General features: G+C 39.1%; 2 protein-coding genes across 4 annotated transcripts; both read right to left on the reverse strand.

Annotated features, from left to right (window-relative positions):
• Nucleotides 1-4: 4 nt before the first annotated feature.
• LOC146550706 (actin nucleation-promoting factor WAS-like) lies at nucleotides 5-4,767 on the reverse strand. 2 transcript variants are annotated; one of them, XM_085258555.1, is made up of 11 exons: nucleotides 4,519-4,767; nucleotides 3,637-3,777; nucleotides 3,459-3,545; nucleotides 3,225-3,321; nucleotides 2,839-2,868; nucleotides 2,714-2,749; nucleotides 2,407-2,605; nucleotides 2,112-2,290; nucleotides 1,388-1,986; nucleotides 1,140-1,251; nucleotides 5-290 (listed from the first exon to the last, which is right to left on the reverse strand). In XM_085258555.1, exons 1-11 carry the CDS (start codon nucleotides 4,618-4,620, stop codon nucleotides 232-234), a joined length of 1,641 nt encoding a protein of 546 aa, XP_085114681.1. In that variant the 5' UTR covers nucleotides 4,621-4,767; the 3' UTR covers nucleotides 5-231. The 2 variants fall into 2 exon arrangements, with proteins under 2 accessions (XP_085114681.1, XP_085114682.1); XM_085258556.1 differs by having other exon boundaries at nucleotides 4,526-4,745.
• A 170-nt stretch (nucleotides 4,768-4,937) lies between these two features.
• Nucleotides 4,938-17,928, reverse strand: LOC146550707 (sodium-coupled neutral amino acid transporter 3-like). 2 transcript variants are annotated; one of them, XM_085260613.1, is made up of 16 exons: nucleotides 17,777-17,928; nucleotides 13,918-13,984; nucleotides 13,673-13,757; nucleotides 13,458-13,573; nucleotides 12,339-12,412; nucleotides 12,158-12,250; nucleotides 11,961-12,042; nucleotides 11,769-11,851; nucleotides 11,489-11,547; nucleotides 11,267-11,401; nucleotides 10,981-11,060; nucleotides 10,791-10,891; nucleotides 10,517-10,641; nucleotides 8,177-8,321; nucleotides 6,755-6,858; nucleotides 4,938-6,637 (listed from the first exon to the last, which is right to left on the reverse strand). In XM_085260613.1, exons 2-16 carry the CDS (start codon nucleotides 13,956-13,958, stop codon nucleotides 6,533-6,535), a joined length of 1,428 nt encoding a protein of 475 aa, XP_085116739.1. In that variant the 5' UTR covers nucleotides 13,959-13,984; nucleotides 17,777-17,928; the 3' UTR covers nucleotides 4,938-6,532. The 2 variants fall into 2 exon arrangements, with proteins under 2 accessions (XP_085116739.1, XP_085116738.1); XM_085260612.1 differs by lacking the exon at nucleotides 17,777-17,928 and adding an exon at nucleotides 15,707-15,875.

Genomic DNA, 17,928 nt, shown 5'->3' on the forward strand with positions numbered 1-17,928 from the left:
TCAATTTGTTCCTTTCGATCTTTCATATTGAAATATTTCTTTCATTTTATTTCATTTTTTTTACGAATCCCCTACAAACAGTACTTTATCACATATCCAAGCTATACTCCAGTTTGCAGTTAACAAATCTGTAACAGATCATCGCATGTAACAGTGTAACAGTTCATGGGGTTAAAACAAACATCAGAACTCAAGCAAGTGGAAAATTCACAAAAAACAAGAACAGCTAGATCAGTCATCCCATTCATCGTCATCATCATCGTCATCCCCACCGTCATCTTCACTTTCATCTGAAAGACAGAACAAATATAAAGTGTTTGTAGCTCTGATGGTTTAACTCATGCATGCATACACTCACGCACCACTTTATTAGGTACACCTAGCTCGCACTGGTTTGGACCCCCTTTTTCCTTCAGAACTGCTTTAGTTTTTCAGCAAGTTACTGGAAAGATTTCACAGAGATTTTGATCCATATTTGCATGATAGCATCATACAGTTCCTGCAGATTTGTCAGCTTCACATCCATGACGCAAATCTCCTGTTCCACCACATTACAAAGGTGAGCTATTGGAATGAGATCAGAGCTTGGGAAGTGACGCCTAGTGTGGTCTTCTGCTGCTGCAGCTCATCTTCTTCAAGATTGGAGTTTGGATGTGTTCAGAGATGCTCCTACCTTGATTGCAGCTAGTGAGTATTTCTGTTACTGCTGCCTTCCTAACAGCTCAAAGCAGTCTGGCCATTCTCCTCTAACTTTAACGAGACATGTTTGCCCAGAGGTTTGCTCCTGCTACCCAGCAGTTCATCCAAATAACTTCCTGATATTTTGTACGTGAACCAGAGATGATTGTGCAGGAAAACATCAGTATATCAGCGGTTTATGCAACACTCTGACCAGCCCATTCGGCACCAACACCAAAACATGTCATATCCGCTTACTTAAATCACCTTTCTTCATTATCCTGATGCTCAGTTTGAGCTTCAGTAGGTGGTCTTGCCTACATCTACATGCCTAAATGTACTGATTTAGTGCTATGAGATTGGATGATTAGATATTTGCATTAATAAGCAGCTGAACAGGTGTACCTAATAAAGAGACCAGAGTGTACATAAAAAGATGTTACTGGTAGTGTAATATTTACCAGAGGAATGGATGACTTTGCTTCTCTTCTGCATGACCATCATGAGAGCACCGACAATGCCTTCACCTGACTCTGCTGATGCAGGTGGAGCTGGATTAGGGTCGTCTGTTACCTGTAATACACAACACCACAGGAGGACAAAATGTAAACGTCAGTACGCTCTACAAATATCTCGGCATGTTGCAGCATGAAATTCAAGACGTTTGACTTATGTAACAGATGTTCTTGAGAAAGCCGAGTTTCTTTACATTTCTCAGTTTTTTCCCGAGTCGGATCTGATCCAGCAAAGCTCCTCTGCTGTCTCCTCCACCAACGGAAGCGGAAGTAGGTCGTGGTGCACCGCCAGATATGGGAGGAGGAGGAGGGAAATCTGAAGAAACTGAAGTTTGGGGAGGTGGCGGTGGTGGTGGTGGAGGAGGAGGAGGTGGGCCCCCTCCCCCTCCTCCTCCTCCTCCTCCTCCTCCACCACCAACCCCTCTGCTGGGTGTAGACGGGACAGGAGGAGGTGGAAAACCTGCGGAGCGCTGGCTTGGTGGTGGAGGAGGAGGAGCGCCGTGGGAAGACATGGGAGGTGGGGCATGAGGAGACCTTGAAGATGGAGGAGGTGGAGCATGTGATGGCGGGGGTGGCGGAGGGCCGCTTCGGCTTGATGGAGGAGGGGGTGGTAAAGATCCACGAGAAGGAGGTGGCTGGGGAGGCGGGCCTGCTCGCTGTGAATGACCTGGAATGGGAGGCAGGGGGCCAGAACGGCCTCGCTGGGGTGGAGGGGTTGGAGCAGAGGGGCTAGAGCCTGGTAGCGGAGGGAGGGGCCCCTGTCTGCCAGGTGGAGGAGGTGGAGGTCCTGTAGCTACAATTGAGTGGAAGAAGGTATAAACATATATTACAACTCATCCACGGTTTAACAACGAGATCAGCCTGTTTGGAACAGTGAGATAGTTAACTGAGTCAAAAACGAGGCAGTGAGAGTCTAACCTGATCTGTTCACCTCCCTTTTGACTGCCTCCATCCCTCCTGACTGTTCAATTACATTATAGATGAGCTGAGAGGTTCTTTCATCCCTCATTTCAGCTTCACTAATGCCAGCTTGAGACAGCAGCCGCATCAGGTCAGGGTCCAGGTTGTTAGGGTCCCACCCCACATGACTTACATGCCTGACGGAAGGAAAGAAGAAGGAAACAGTTTATTGAAGTTAAATTTAAACAACAAAATATGAACATTGCTCTAAAACCTCTGATAAAACTTCATTTTCAGCGAGTCATACACTTACTTAAATCCACTAGGTGCTCCTATGTCTGCTTTGGAGAGCTTGGGGCCTTTTTTCTGCTTCTTCTTCTTGTCCTTCTTTCCTTTGCCTGTCGCAGCAGAGGCAGCAGCAGGTGTAGGCACCGAGCGATAGCGTGAAGACTGGATATCTGGGTTTTGAATGTCCACTGTGGCCATGTGAAAAGAAGGAGGGCCACTAGGTCCTGTTTTTGGAAGACGTCCAGATTAGCACACTGGTTAATATGTTCCTAGTATGTTTCATTTTATGTATCAATAGTAAAAGGTACACAGCAAAGACAGCAGTTGCACACCTTTTTCAGGTGGGAGTGGAGGCAGGGAACTTCTGTCTGCAGTGAAAGAAAACAGAAAATTATATGTAGCACTACAGTTTGCCACGTTTACACAGCATACTGTTTTGAAGTTTTTGCCATCTTACCACTAGTGTGCGGGGGGCGCTGTTTCTTATCTGTGAGAGAGGTGAGAGAAACCATTTTGCATAAACCCCACACACAGCCGTTGAAACAAATGAACGACTTGTTGTTTCATATATAACCACGTATCAGCCTGGAAGCGATTTTTTTCTAAGAGTACTAGAATAGGGTACTTGATAAAAAAAAAAAAAAAAACTTCCTCATTTAATGTGATTTTAATGTTTGTTTGTTTTTCCCCCACAGTGCTTTCTCAAACATATATATTAATCTCAAACCATCTATACACAAATAAATTGTGAGTAAGTGGTAACCATAATATTTCAAATGTATTCTTTGCTTTCCCATTCTAAAATGAGACATCAAAGCAGTGAAAGGCTGTGGCCTCACTGACCTTGACGGGTGTTTCTTTGGTTGATTTTTTCCTGAACAGCAGTTTGGAATATGTCTGCTTCCTGCAGATCACAGAAGTTCAGTCCGACCTGGCAGTCCTACAGTGTATAACAAACGCACACAGAATCAAGATTGATGATTTTTGACCCATAGTGATGATTACACCAGAAGTAATTGCACCACATCACATCATAATTACAGCTTTAAGATGAGCTAAAACAAGGGGTGTGCTTACATCAGCAGGAAAGGTATGAAAGAATGGCTTTGGGGCTGAGTACACAAGTTGGTTGTAGAGCTCCTGCTCCCAAACCACACTCCCGACCTGTAAAAAGAGTGAATTAATATGTCGGTCTTGTGAGATTAGAAACTTAATCTAAGCTATCTAATACGGGACCCATTATGTAGGGGGTTACCTTTAAATCAAACATCCGTATGAAATAGGAGCGCTGAGGGTTGTCTTTGACGAAACAGGCCACCCCAGTGTGCTGCAAGCTCCACATGGATGAACTGTTAGGTAGAGCCATGAACAGCTGTGCGACTGCGGTGGCCATGGACTGAACACATAGACAAGACAGACAATGAAAAGAGCTCAGAGCTGATAGGAAACTTGAGAGCTCTTTATTACAGTTCATATGTAAATTTGCAGCTTTGCAGTGAGAATAAACTTCCTCATCTGCTTTCATTTGTTCAGATAAGGCTTAAAGTTTGTGATGCTCCTAGTTTTTCAATGCAGCCTTCTACGTAATTAAAATGTGTAGCTTGTGCACATCTAGTGTTTTGTTATTATGGCGGGGTCACAACTGTAAACGCTATTGTTTACCTCAGAGGCCAAAAGCAAGAACTGAACAAGGCCAAAGCTGAGCATAGTGACTAATTCTGACAGCAGAGGAAGAATTGGTTCAGCCACCATTTCCTGTTACAGCTACCTACTTTTTGATGACCTAATGTCAGCAAATAATGCTTGAATTCACAAAAACTATCAATAGATTTCAAAAATATAGAGTAAAATAAGACAGGCCTTCAAATGGACCAAAAATAAAGCGACTAAAAGCATTAAGAAAATAATCTGCCAAAAGAGAGTTGAGAAAATGATGGTACAACAATGCTGTGTTAAAAGTATAACAGTCCCCAACCCATTGTTAAACTGTGCATCAATTAGAATGATGTGTACTCCAGTGTACGACGCCTTCTTTTAAGGTAAACGCTTTTAACGAAAAGGATACAAGTCAAGACAGATAAAGCAGAGCGACATTCTTTCAGTTGGTAATCCCCTCCCGGGTCAGCTAAGAACTTACAGCACACCTTCTGCCCAGCAGCTCCTCCAGCTTGTCATTCTCCTGTGCGCTCAGCAGAAAGCTTTGAGTGCTCTCTGTTTTAGTTTTAGATCCACGACTCATAGTCCTGTGATAAAACCGGTTATCCTAAACTACTGTATGCACGGCATTTGAACAAGCGCCCTTGCAACAGAATACTCTCTATAGTTAGCTCTACAGTCAAGGAAGTTTCTCTTCTCCCTTCTTTGCACACATCAACTCAAAGCCGGAAATGAACGACCACATTTTTTCTTCTCTCGCTCAGACCCAGAGCACAAACGTGTTACTTCCATTTTCAGAAGGAGGAAGTGCAATGTTATATCTCTCCTCCTCAAGTAACGTTCTTTTAGATACGCTGAGTTTATGCGACCTCTTATACACATTTTTAAAAAAAGAGACGATTATGTACAAATAAAACACATTTTATTGACAGTTAACAACATTCAAATTAATTTAAAAATGTACAGGATGAATTACAATGTTAACAGGTCTCTTAGTCACATTTTAAAAACAAAAAAAGGACTTCACTAATTCTTGCTTAAAGAGGACCCACTGTGCTTCGTATTTTGAGTATTTCAGTCTATTAGAACAGCTTTGCATGCTTCATTTGAAATAATGCTTAGTGGACTTTACTGCAAGCCCTCAGATGGTCCAGAGCACCCAAAGTCCTTTCAACAGACTTCTTTCTGACCAACTGTCCTTTGCAAACAGAGGTTTTGAACAGCAGATGGTTCAAACAGCAAATAAAGATCTTATGCAGCAGCAGCTAAAAACTGTCACAAATAAGGAAATGAGCATTTAGAGCAGTCTGAAGTCTGAGCTTTCTGCTCTCAGGATTACTTGGACTTGCTAACCTCAGTACTTCAAACTTGTTTAAGATGAGCACACCCCTTGTAAGAGTTATGTATATGACTGAGATAAAAACAGTGAAAGCATAACAGGTCCACTTTGAAGCCATTATTGAACACAATGAAAAGTTTCTGGTACTGATTAAACATACGCAGCATTTATAACACTGGATGAATTCATGTACAACTTTAACTGGTCTTTGCCAAGCATGTTAAAAAAAAGAAAGAAAAAGAAACACTTTCACAATGTGACATAATAAATAGATTCTTTGGTTTTCAATTATGGATGTTCAGGCTCACATAAAAACTTTGTTTCGGTTTTCACAAACCTCTCACACATGACTGTCTGTTTGACCTTCATGAACAGCAGCAAAAAACAAAAAAAGAAATCCCATAAATTGCACCGTATTTTGCCAGGTCACTGGGAAACTTCACGATGACCATAATTGTGACAGTAATTTTTTTTTAAATGGATGAAATATCACATTAAACGCATTGATTAGAATCCATGTTAAATTCACTGAAAACATTTTTGATCATAAGCAGTTGTTTGTGTGGAACTGCAGACTAACCCTCGAAGACCATAATTAGCTGAAACGGTAAAGTTTGGGGAAATGGCAGATTTGTCAGTCATAAAAGTAAAAGTAAACCATAGCTGACAAATGTCTCAGGCAAAGAAAATATTGCCTTACAAAACTAATACATGTAAGTTCTGTAAAATCTGACATGGTAGGGAAGTAGATTTGTGAAATGTAGACATTGACTGAGCAATTCCAAGGAACTGTCCACATCCAAAAACGGAATTTCCACTTTTTTTCTCATTCAAAGCATTTGCTGCAAATCTATATATGACCCCAAACAAAATCCTTAGTTTGAGCTGTGACAGGACTGATCGAGGCAGAACACTTTGCTTTGTATTTTCATACATTTGTGTTCTCTCCTCCGGTACAGGACATATCGCCTGCTCCATCACATGTAAAAACACTTTCCTGTTTTTTTTGATGTAGGCGAAGGCTCTTCACGTTATCCTTCATCTTGTGTAGTCAAACTTTCTAGTTTGGCTTTGGATGAGAAGATGGGGCTAATTTAATGAAAAAGAGGGCTTTGGTTGACGTTCTGTGTGCAGTACCTCTGTTCAGTTATAGCAGCTAGTGCCCACCTACACTTTGACTCTCTCCAGTCACCCAGTCAATGATAATAAATGACAAACTCATGACCATGAAGACAAATCCCAATGCAGCGAAGCATATGGCCTGCAGTAATAAAGGATAAGAAAACAACATGTGTATTAAGAACAGATAAAAGCTAATATATGGAGATTAACATGACCAAGAACAGTTAATACCATCTTTGATAGAGGAAGGATATACCTGAATCTTAGATCTTGACCGCAGGGGTTCCTGATCTTCAGGAACAATTCGGATATAGAAAATTGCGGGTAGGATGAAAATGAGGCTGGGGGCAGATGTGGCTCCTGTAGATGATAGCACAGAATAAATAAGTGAGTTTATTTATTACACAGCAAAATCTCCAGTGTTAAATTAACACTAGAGAGTGTCTATATGGGTCCACACCTCTGAGTGTTAAATACAACACTGTTTTAAATTAACACTTTTGACAGTGTTATATGTTTAAAAGTAACCTAGTCAGTTTTGAAGATTAACAAAGACTAACACTGAGCAGTGCTGATTTTCTAACACTGGAATATTTCTAACATTTTGAGTTATTTTCCAGTGTTAGAAAATCAGCACTGCTCAGTGTTAGTCTTTGTTAATCTTCAAAACTGACTAGGTTACTTTTAAACATATAACACTGTCAAAAGTGTTAATTTAACACTCAACAGTGTTGTATTTAACACTCAGAGGTGTGGACCCATATAGACACTCTCCAGTGTTAATTTAACACTGGAGATTTTGCTGTGTAGAAATAATTCATAGCATGATTTACAGATGATCTAGTCAGTATAATAAAAATATTTTACTAAACCTTTTTATACTCAACCATAAAACACATTTTTGTTCATAAAACAGCCAAGAATAAAAGGAAAATGACATCTGTTACAGTTATATGAAAAAGTCAGTTTGAATGTAGACTATGAAGTCCTGTAAAAAAAAAATTATACTCTATGTACACTATGTTGTTTAATTTCACTGAGGTTAGTAGGCATTTATTTATGCATCCATATTTTAGATGGGTTGAGGTCTGCATTTTGACTGGGCCATTTTAGTTATTTCGGCTGTAGATTTCCTGGTGTGTTTGGAATCACTGTCGTGTTGCATGAGCCAATTTGGGCCAAGCCTTATTTGTCAGACAGATGGCCTCATATTTGATTCCAGAATTCTCTGGCATACAGAGAAGTTCATGGTTGGCTCAGTGACTGGAAGGTGCACAGGTCCTATGGCTGCAAGCCCAAATCATCACCCCTCCACCACCATGCTTGATAGTTGGTATGAGGTATTTGTGCTAATATGCTGTGTTTTTTTTTTGTTTTTCAAATACGGCACTGTGCATTATGGCCAGATAGCTCCATTTTAATCTCATCCATCCAAAGGACATTGTTCCAGGAGTCATTTGTTCCGACGCATGTCATGTTGTTATGTTCTTTAGAAAGAAGAAGCTTTCTTCTCGCAATTCTTCCAAATGATCCATATATACATATTTTTTCTATTTGTACTATCATGAACTTAGAGATTTATGATTTTAACCGAAGCTTGTAAAAAAAATCCCATATAGAGTCAAGAATAGCCCCAATTTCGGAACTGAGCAGCTGCATTTTTGCTGTGTAAACATACCAATAATGCCAAAGATGTCACGGATGGAGGGCACCAGGATAACAAGAAGATTGACCACGACCAGGAGACAAAAGGCAATGCCAATGTGTCTAACCCAGTGGAAAGGCTTGTCAGCGAAGAAGATCTGAAGCACGGCCTTGCGGATCTGCAGACAGTAAGAAAATGAAGAATAAGATCAGATGACAAATATTAAGACTGATTATCTTTTAAACCTGATTTAGGTTCATTGCTTTAAGTAGTATTAAATGAACAGCTATTAAGAAGCTGTTGGGTAAAGTCAACTTTATCCAAATCTTTTAATGGGTGTTTTCTCACATTTGCTAAAAAAAATAGTTTATTATGTTGAAAATCTAGACCTTAACATAGTTTAAAGTTTCAGGTTAAAGAGGGACATTCAGAAGCATTTTTCTACCTCTTTAACAAATAGTTAAAGGGTGGGTGAAATATGCTCAGCTGGATACTACTTTCATATTTGTATATTTAGTATTAAGCTAGCTTAACCTTTAAACTAGAACCAGCTAGCATGTTTTTGTGAAAAAACTTGGCATTACCTTTAGAGCTCACAACAAAAGCAGGCTCGTTGGTCACAGTAGTTCCCTGTTTAAACCACAACTTATCATTTTTGCAGTATGGTTTTTACGTAGTTAAGAAATAATAATACAACGTGTTAACTAGCAAGCTGTAGCTGTACAGTAGCTGATCCTGGTCACAATCCTTAAGCAAAGGCTTCAAAGATGTCACCCTCCCTTCATTTAGCTCGCTACTATGTCAGTCTCTATAATTTAACTCTAAAGGGCTTAGACTGCGCATTCTTAAAATTCCTACTAAAATGTTTTATTCCATTAAAAAATTGTCTGTCAAACAGTCAACTATTAATATTTCTTAAATTAGTTAAAGAAGGTTAAGTTAAAAAAAAGTCCTTATAGTCAATACACTCCTGAAAGTGAAAGAGTTGTTTTGGGTTTCATCGTTCTACTGTGGCACAGCACTGAAAGAGTCAAACTTTTTCAGTACATTAATTATTTTCATTTGGCAGAGCCAGTTATGTGATGCAGAGTCCACATTAGCAGTTATTGATTTGTGATGTTAGGATTTTATGGCTGAGATAGGAACACTGTTAGGAAGCATTACAGAAGTTGGGACTATAGACTGCTTAATGCTATGTGTCCTTGTGTTTACTATGAACTTGCAGCATAATTCTAACCTGTGTGAACCTGGGTAAAAATTGTCCAAAAATATTAAAGTTTTCTCAGGCCTATCTAACAGATAAGTTTAAAAATGAAATTCTTCAAAATAACTGTTGCCTTGGAGTGCCACTGGGCTCAATACTGGGCCCAGTATATTCAGGTCAGTATAATTTACTCACACAAGGAATCATGAATCACTTCTGCCTCACTCACATGATGCCAGTTATAACTGTTACATAGACAACAGACTTGAAAACCGATTTAATAAATAGCTACAGTATCTTTAGGTTCGTTCAGATGTCAAGGGTGATTATGTTTGTTGTTTGTTTTTACTTAGCCAATGGTCTGTATATTTCTTTAACAATTAACTAATGTAGAAAATAGTCAATTACCAGACTAATTGCTACCCTTCTGTTAGTTTTATTCAATTTTTTAAAATCTATATTACTGCATTTTTCTTTGTATAATACACAAAAACTCAAAAACTATCTCTCTGTGTGTGCATGTGCATATGTCTGTGTTTTTTTGGTCACCACCTAATCTGACACGATCAAGAGCTGAACAGCCAAACCTGACTTACAGGTAAAACTTATCATGTTACCTAGCAACTACCTAGCCACATATATAGATAGTATAAAATACGGATGTAGCTTCTAGGATAAAAAAAAGAAGCATATTTTGCAGAAGTGCTTTAAGCCAATTTCTGATCTGAATGCCACCAGATGGCGATATATGTGGCTGCAAAAGACTTAGTCCTATAGTAGTCTATGGGAAAACTTCTATCTTGACCTGTGTAAAAACTTCCTGGTTCACTTTTTGGGCTCAGTCACTCATTATGGTCATATTGAATTTAAAAAAAAGTAAATCTTATTCAGACAGGGTTTCAAAATGGAGGATTATCTATTTATCTGTGAAGTTGTACAATCATTGGCTAAAAATTTGTCAATCATGCCATTACACATTTTTATATGTGGACCCACAGTCACACCCACTTTAATGTCCCTATAGCATCATATGAAAGCATATGGAAAGAATATGGAAAGTTAAGCCTTTTGCTCTCATAGTACATGTGCCCTTAAACAACATCTTGTATAAACATTCTTCTTCTCTTTTATGCAATTATTATCTTAAACTAATATCACTGATGTCTTACCGGGAAGAGAACCACAGGAACAGTCAGAGTTACAGCTACAAGCACAGCCAGGCGTACACAGAGGATCAAGACATCCAGTGGGTCCACGCGAATATAGGTGTGTAACAGCTCTGACTCCACAGCGCCTAGACACAGAGAAGCAGACAGCCTTTTATATACAGTATCTTGCGTGGTTTCCTTCTTTCACAATACTGTAAGTTAAATCTCACAACACTTCAAAGCAGAATAACAAAGTGACCATTCACTTGTATAGCCATGAAAGGTCACATCTTACCATAAAAAGTGAGGTAACCAAAAAGAGCTGTCAGCAGATACATGACAAACATGGCCAGGATGGAGATGTTAGCAACATTCTGCATGCGTTTCTTGGTGGCACTAGAGTAAAGCAAAACCGATAAATTACAATAATTTGTCTTGAAAACTTACAGTGTGAAGCAGTAAAAAAATCAAAAATCAAAACTTACTTTCGGAGCTCAGTGTAGATTGGTAGCACTTCTGGGTGGCAGACAAAGGCAAAAGCCAAAATTGGGATGGTGTATGCCGTCTACAGCCAAAACACAGCAAAGGTCAGTAACACAGTTATGGTTGCTATATTCTTAACGCTGCTGTTGACATAACACACCTTAGTTTCGTTGACTTAATACACTCCGGTGCAAAAAATATAACGTGCTGTGCAAATCATTAAATAAAAATACACATGACACAGCAGGAAACTAGGCACAGGCACCGTGAAAATGTTTGTTCACTAACCTGTGGGTTCATGGTAAATAGCTTGGAATCACAGAAGCCATCTGCTGTAGAATCAACACTGTAATGCTCAGCAGCAGTTTTGTTATGATGATCATCTGCCAGTGGACATGGGATGTTGAATTTCTTGTATATCACCTGGGGAGACATGCTCATAGCTTAATCAAAGATAAATATTTAACAGAAGCGCGGTGGGTTATATTGTATGTATCTTTAATGTCTCACCGAAATGAGAAAAAACACCATACAGGAGAGCGAGAAACCGCTGGTATAGCCAAGGTAACCTGGATCGCAATAACAGCACAATGTTAACGTTATTCATGGTCTTAGACAGTAGAGAGAGAAAAGGAGGCAATAATGTCACTTTAATTTAATCAATGCAGGATATGAAAACAAGGCAGAACAAAGGATAGTGTAAACATGATGCAAGTAGGGGAAGATGAGTAGTAATACTAATAATTGCAAAAAAAGAAAAAGAAAATGTGCAACAGAATGAAAAACATACCAAGGTGTTTCATGAGTGCTAGAGGAAAGATGATGAGAACACTAACTATGATGATCAAGTAGTTTCCATTCAAGAACCACTCTCTAAGAGACAGCCAAAAGAACAGATGTCAAAAAAAAAATTAGTGTGTTCCTAAACAAAAATGAAACTGATTTATGTGACTCTAAGTTAGAAAATTGCTTTCACACTCACCCCGTGTTCGCCTGTTTACCGAAGAAAGCTTGAATAACCAGTGGGAGCTCAGACTTTACGATGAAGAGATAGCTTGACATAGCTGAAAAGAAACCAAAACAAACGTATTTTGCGTTCATATTTATATTTACCGGTATATATAGTTTTATGACCGGCGTCAGAGGTAAAGGAAATGGAAGGAAAACTTACGACATTACCTCCAATGTTATGTACTGTTATGATGACAGCAGCCAGCATTTTCCCTGGGTGGCCAAAAGCCCGATTTCCAAGCTGCTCATAAGCCCGGATGCCTGAAAACACATAAACTCTGTGTATGCGTTCAAGCTATCAACATACAAATTGCTCTGTGGCTACATGCTTGGTAATTCTCTGCCTTACCCACAACTCCAGCACTTTTTAGCAGAAGATGAATTGAATATGCGGACAGAAGAGCAATGCAGACCAACAGGATTCTGAAACACATAAGACATTTACATTCTTTTAAAAAAAACATATTCACAAAACTATTCTGTTACTCTGAAGTTCTTGTGATTGTTGTCATTTTGTTTTTTAGTTGTTGTTTTTTCCCACTCACACAAGAGAGTTTGGCTTTGAGAGACTGACTCTCCAGTCAGCCGTTACCTCCCTTCCCCCTGCCACATAGCACAGGTCTGATCCAACCAGGCGTGTCTTGGATCTGATCAGTGGGGTCTATATTTAACCACTCAAGTCTGATTTAGAGAAGCCGCATGTGCATGAGCTCTAATGCACAATCTGACAGATCACAGTTTGCACATTAGAAGTTGTATGTAGCTGTTGATGTACACCGATAGGTCACGGACAGAAACATCAGTTATCCCCTTGCCATCACACAAACCTGCCCAAACACAAATAAACACAAAGAACAAGATGATACACACTGGTGAGGCTCTACTTCTGGCCTTATAAGGACCCTCTATTAAATATATCCCATCTGTATCTACTATTGCAAACTGTGACCTTACAGTGAAAGACAAACACAGTTTAAATAGAAAACAAAGAAACCATTCTCTAGAGAAAAGGAACAAAAATGATCTTTAAAATAAGAGAAAAGCAAAGACCGTTAGCTTCTAAGAAAAACTATTAACTCTCAGTCCTAAACAAAACGACTTCAGTTTGCAGAAACCTTAGCTGTGTCAGTCTATAGTTTATATGCCCAAATGCTCACATGATAAACAGCCCTGCTGTAGCCTCTAGGAGAGCACACATTCTACTTTACTCAGTTACTAAATATAAATCACAAGAAGCTGAAATCAATCTGCTGTAATTCAGTTTGCAAAAAAAAAAAGACACAATTTCAGCACATCAGTGTGAGCAAATACATTCTCCTATATGAGTGGAAACATACACACACACACACACACACACACGCACACACACGCACACACACGCACACACACGCACGCGCGCGCATGCATAGTGACAAAGGGCACAAAGTTCAGCGAAAACTGGGGTTTTCTGTTTGGCTTGGAGACTCACATAAAAAGCAAGATCCCTGTGTTGGACATTGCATAAGCCAGTCCCAGGATCCCACTGCCCATTATGGCATTACTGAGGTTAAAGATGGACATGCCAAACGAAGTCTTTCCCTCGAACTGCAGCAAGAGGACAACAGAGGATGCCATTTGAGTTCACAGACAGAAATTACATAGTATTTACTGTATTTCAGTTTACTAAAACAAAGAAGCACTCACATCTGTAAAGTGGGTTTCTTTCTTTGCACCAGGTTTATGTGGGAGAAACTCCTCCTGCTCGGCCAAGGCATCGATTGGATCAAACCTGCAACCAAAGATTAAAAGTGAGCTAAAACTAGGAAGTAGAATGAGCTTAAAAAGCTGTAAAACACTCACATTTGGCAGACGAAATTTAGAACGTCCCTGAGTTTAATTTTGACCCGATTGGTGTGATAAGATACACCCAATCAGTCCCTAAGTCTTACCCATCGTCTTTGCTGTGTCCGTTCATCTTCTGAAGCTCCATTTTGGTTGGGTTGGTTGATGTAATTGCTGAAATAAAAAAAGAGCAGTTTTCAGACTTTTAAATAGACATATTCACATAAAAAGTATTTGCCTAAATTTGGAAATATTCATGCTAGCAGAGGGTATGATGACAACTCTAGTTGTTTTTACTCTGCATACATAACATTCCAACATGGTCCATGCACCAGGCTTCTCAACTTTCCATTATTTATGAAAAAACAAAAATGTGCAGGTTGACCTCGTCGTGTGCTTTTGTACATTGCGCCTTATACATTTTCTATGATATATGTTGAAGTTGTTAGATTTAATTCTGGCTTCCTAAAGCAGACTTTGTTGGTGTTGTTTAATTGTATGGTCGTTTTCTGGAGGGAAGATATGGTTCCTTAAAAAAAACCCAAAAAAACCCCAAAAATAACTGAGAATGAAGGAGTTGCTTGGGAATGTACTTTTAAAGAGAAACGACTAGATTGTTGTTCTTGCAAAGGACAAGAAAAACTTAACAAAAATCCTTGTAAACTCTTAATTTGAAGTTCTCCTTCCTACATAATATATATAGATAAAGTATAAATGACAGCTAAGTTGATTCACAAAATAAAATTCCCGGGAAACTGGCGGTTTCACGTAGGCCGCCATTCAATTTTATCCTTGTGTGTAATTAAAGGCTTTAAATAACAAATGTTGTTGTAGGACTTATGTTGCTCTAATCTGCCATGAGCCACACAAAGCTGGCATGGAGACACTGCACTGGAAATTAGCGTAGGTCTGTGCTCCTGCCACAGGGTCATGAGATACTTCTCCTCTCTTTCAGCCAAACTGCCCTCAGGGTTTTCACATCTGACCCCTAAGGTCAGTCTTGCGCTACATTTTGCCATTCCTTAAGAGTTTCACACAAAACTGGAATTTCACATGTCCTACGCTCTGCACTGAAAAGGCCTGTAAACGTGTAATAAACCATACACCTCTGAGCTTGATAGTAGTGGGCAACTGAGATAAACAAAGGACTGCTGTGTAAATGGCGCTTTTTAGTCTAAATACAGAGTAGCTCTTTCCCTGCTCATTGGCCTCAAGTCAGCTTTGGTTTGAGCAACTTTCTTTAGCCACATACCCACTAACTTTCCCATGGCCCATAGCCAACACACACAACCAACAAACTAACGACTAAATGTCAGGGACAGGCTTTCAAATGGTGGGGGAAACCAGCTGTTCAATTTCTGGTATCTTCCCTTAACAAAAATTTGTCTAAATTAGTTCATGACTTACCACAAAAATACATTTTTAACTCAAAATTTAAAGACTTTTTTTTTAAGTTGCAACAAGCCTTGTTGCAAAAGAGTGTGTGAAACCCAGCGCACCAGCTGCTTGTTCAACATTTTAGTTTTCACTGGCCCTCAGAGCAGCTTTTCCACAGAGTGGGGAAAAAGCTTATAACAAGAAAAAAATACTTCTGAGTTTTTTGTCCTAATTTTTATTTTACACCCAAGCTTCTCCTCTGCAGGGAGTTCATCTTTTAGTAATTACTAAATATGTTTAACTGATACATGAACCCATCTATGGACAACCTTTATGATGAGAAAAATCAAAACATATCAGGTTAAACATGATCATACATATATATTACTGTATCTTAGTATCCAGCAGTGCTACCACATGGCTTTTGTCTGATGCAAGACCAGCTCACTATTGACAGTTAGCCCTTCCCTTCTGTACAAGGAACTCACTTAAAGGACACGCATTTGTGCTCCAACTCACCCTTGCGATTCCCACAGAAAGCTAGGTTTCTTTTCTGAATATTAACAGAATAAATCCTTGTGTAGATTCATTCAATTTTCAGACTTCTAGTGGTTCTATGTAGCTTTGTTCTTAGGAGTCTCACCAAATCTTCTTGATAGTAAGGAGAGGAGAGAGTGAGAGAGATTAGTCAGGCTGGGAGGGAGAGCTGCAGGAAATGGGAACACCCATACTTAACCCTTTGTTAAACCAGCAACACAGGTACTGCTGACGTTGGATAGGCTTTGTAGGGATCCTCTCACCAGGTGGTTGCAGTGGAAAGGTGTGAACAATAGTGGGTATAGCAAGGCAATAAATCACATGTGAATTTCACAGAAAGTCAGTACTTCAAACCTTCCACTAATCCCACATACTCATTATTCAGAAGGGCTTCTGGTCTTTAAACAAAAGCTCAGCCGTGTTATTGCAGAGTATGCAAGCAGAAAGGTGGGTGTCATCTCTGATGGGTTTTATTATAGCTTTAATAGATATTCACTAACAGTTTTCCTCCCCTCTGGAAGTCATGCAGATTGTAATTAGCTTAGGAGATAAGTGCTTATTTAAGACTGATCACATGTGGCGGTGCTTAAGAGTGGATTTGTTGTGTGCGCGCTTGATTGAAAACAAACCCTGAGACCTGAATTCAAGCGTTACCGGAAAAGAGCACGTCATTAAAACATGACACATTTACAGATCTTTCAAAGGTTCTCACACACTTCAAACACCTCAGAAAGGCGAATATTTTCATTTTGATCAATAACAGAAGACATCCCTGTCATTTATACATGTATGCAGTGATCAGCAAATTTACTGGATCACCACCAAATGGAAGGTTCATAAGAAAGCTAACCTAAACTAAAACGTAAAGACAAATGTGTTTCTGTAATGTGTTAATCCACCTGTATGCACAAGCTCTAAGATCTAAATCATATATTTAATGCTAAAATTCCATTATTGCTGTTATTAGTGAATTTTCAAGCTGAAAAGTAGTATGCTTTTTTTTGTTGATTTTTATTTTTTATTTTAGTAAAAATGCCAAACTGCAGTTATTTATTCACATTCCCGAAGAGATAAAATTATGTGGTTTAATATTGCTTGCTTGGTTGATTAATTTCAGACTTTTCAGAGAAGTCCAATGTGCCGGCTCAAATTTGGGTATAAAAATGTGAATTCAGTTTGTTATATTCTTGATAAATAGCACTATAACTTCTTAGTTTTAAGGAGATTTTTGAGAGATTTCTAAAAAATGTTTTTATGACAGGCGGTCTAATACATTTGTTAAGCACTCTATGTCACCTAAATGAAGTAATGTAAACATATTTTGAATGTGGTCTAGGTGTTAGAAATGTCATCTCCTAAGAACTGTTTCAGTTGGTTGATAAGATTCAATGTAACTGGCATATAAGCTTTACACGAAGAAACACCCACATTTCTTTATCTCACCATGACACACACACACATGTTGGAACATATCTGTTATATAAGTTCATATCTTCTGATGATGCACACTGCTTTGTTTTAACATCTCTGAATGACTTGTTTTTTGCATATTAAGAAAGCTGGATAAAACAGACAAGGTCACTACTTTTTAGAGTAAAGAGCGGGTTAGAAGATCAGAACAGTAAACGAAAGCAATGAATTTGCGTACAAATACAGTGAGTGTTATCTTTGTAGTGAACAGAGCAACTACTATATTTGATGTAGAAAATGCTCCGTGAGGTGACATTCTGTGCTGGTAAAATCATGCCCTGACCATTTAACTTTGTTTCTTGGGACAAAAAGTCAAGCAAGCATCTGCAGCCGAGATGATCTCTCATTTCATCTAGTCATTTAAATTTCCTCTGTGCTGTGACAACGACCAACATGTGCGCAGATGACAATAGAGATACAACCTATAAGGGTTAAAGCAGAAATGTGCAAATGTTATTTGTTTTCTTGTTTCTGTAATGAATACTAATAGTCACCAGTAGCTATAACAGCAATTTGCTAGACATCTTTTGCCGTCTTGGAATGGGAAGTCGTGCAGCTCACGTCTCCAGTCTTTGTACTCACCTAATTACAGTTAGAAGGAAGATGAATGTATTCTGTCCAGAAAAAAGTAACAGGATAAAAGTTCAAACTTCCTTGGTTCAAGTCCAAAAGCAGCTTTTCACAAGGTCATGAGCTCCTCTTTGGCTCTAAGAGCAGAGGGGGGAAAAAAAATG

The sequence above is a fragment of the Mchenga conophoros genome, linkage group LG20, assembly GCF_057382185.1.
Source record: "Mchenga conophoros isolate Kocher_MC1m ecotype Shallow Benthic linkage group LG20, M_conophoros_male_GT1.1, whole genome shotgun sequence".
Taxonomy (NCBI): domain Eukaryota; kingdom Metazoa; phylum Chordata; class Actinopteri; order Cichliformes; family Cichlidae; genus Mchenga; species Mchenga conophoros.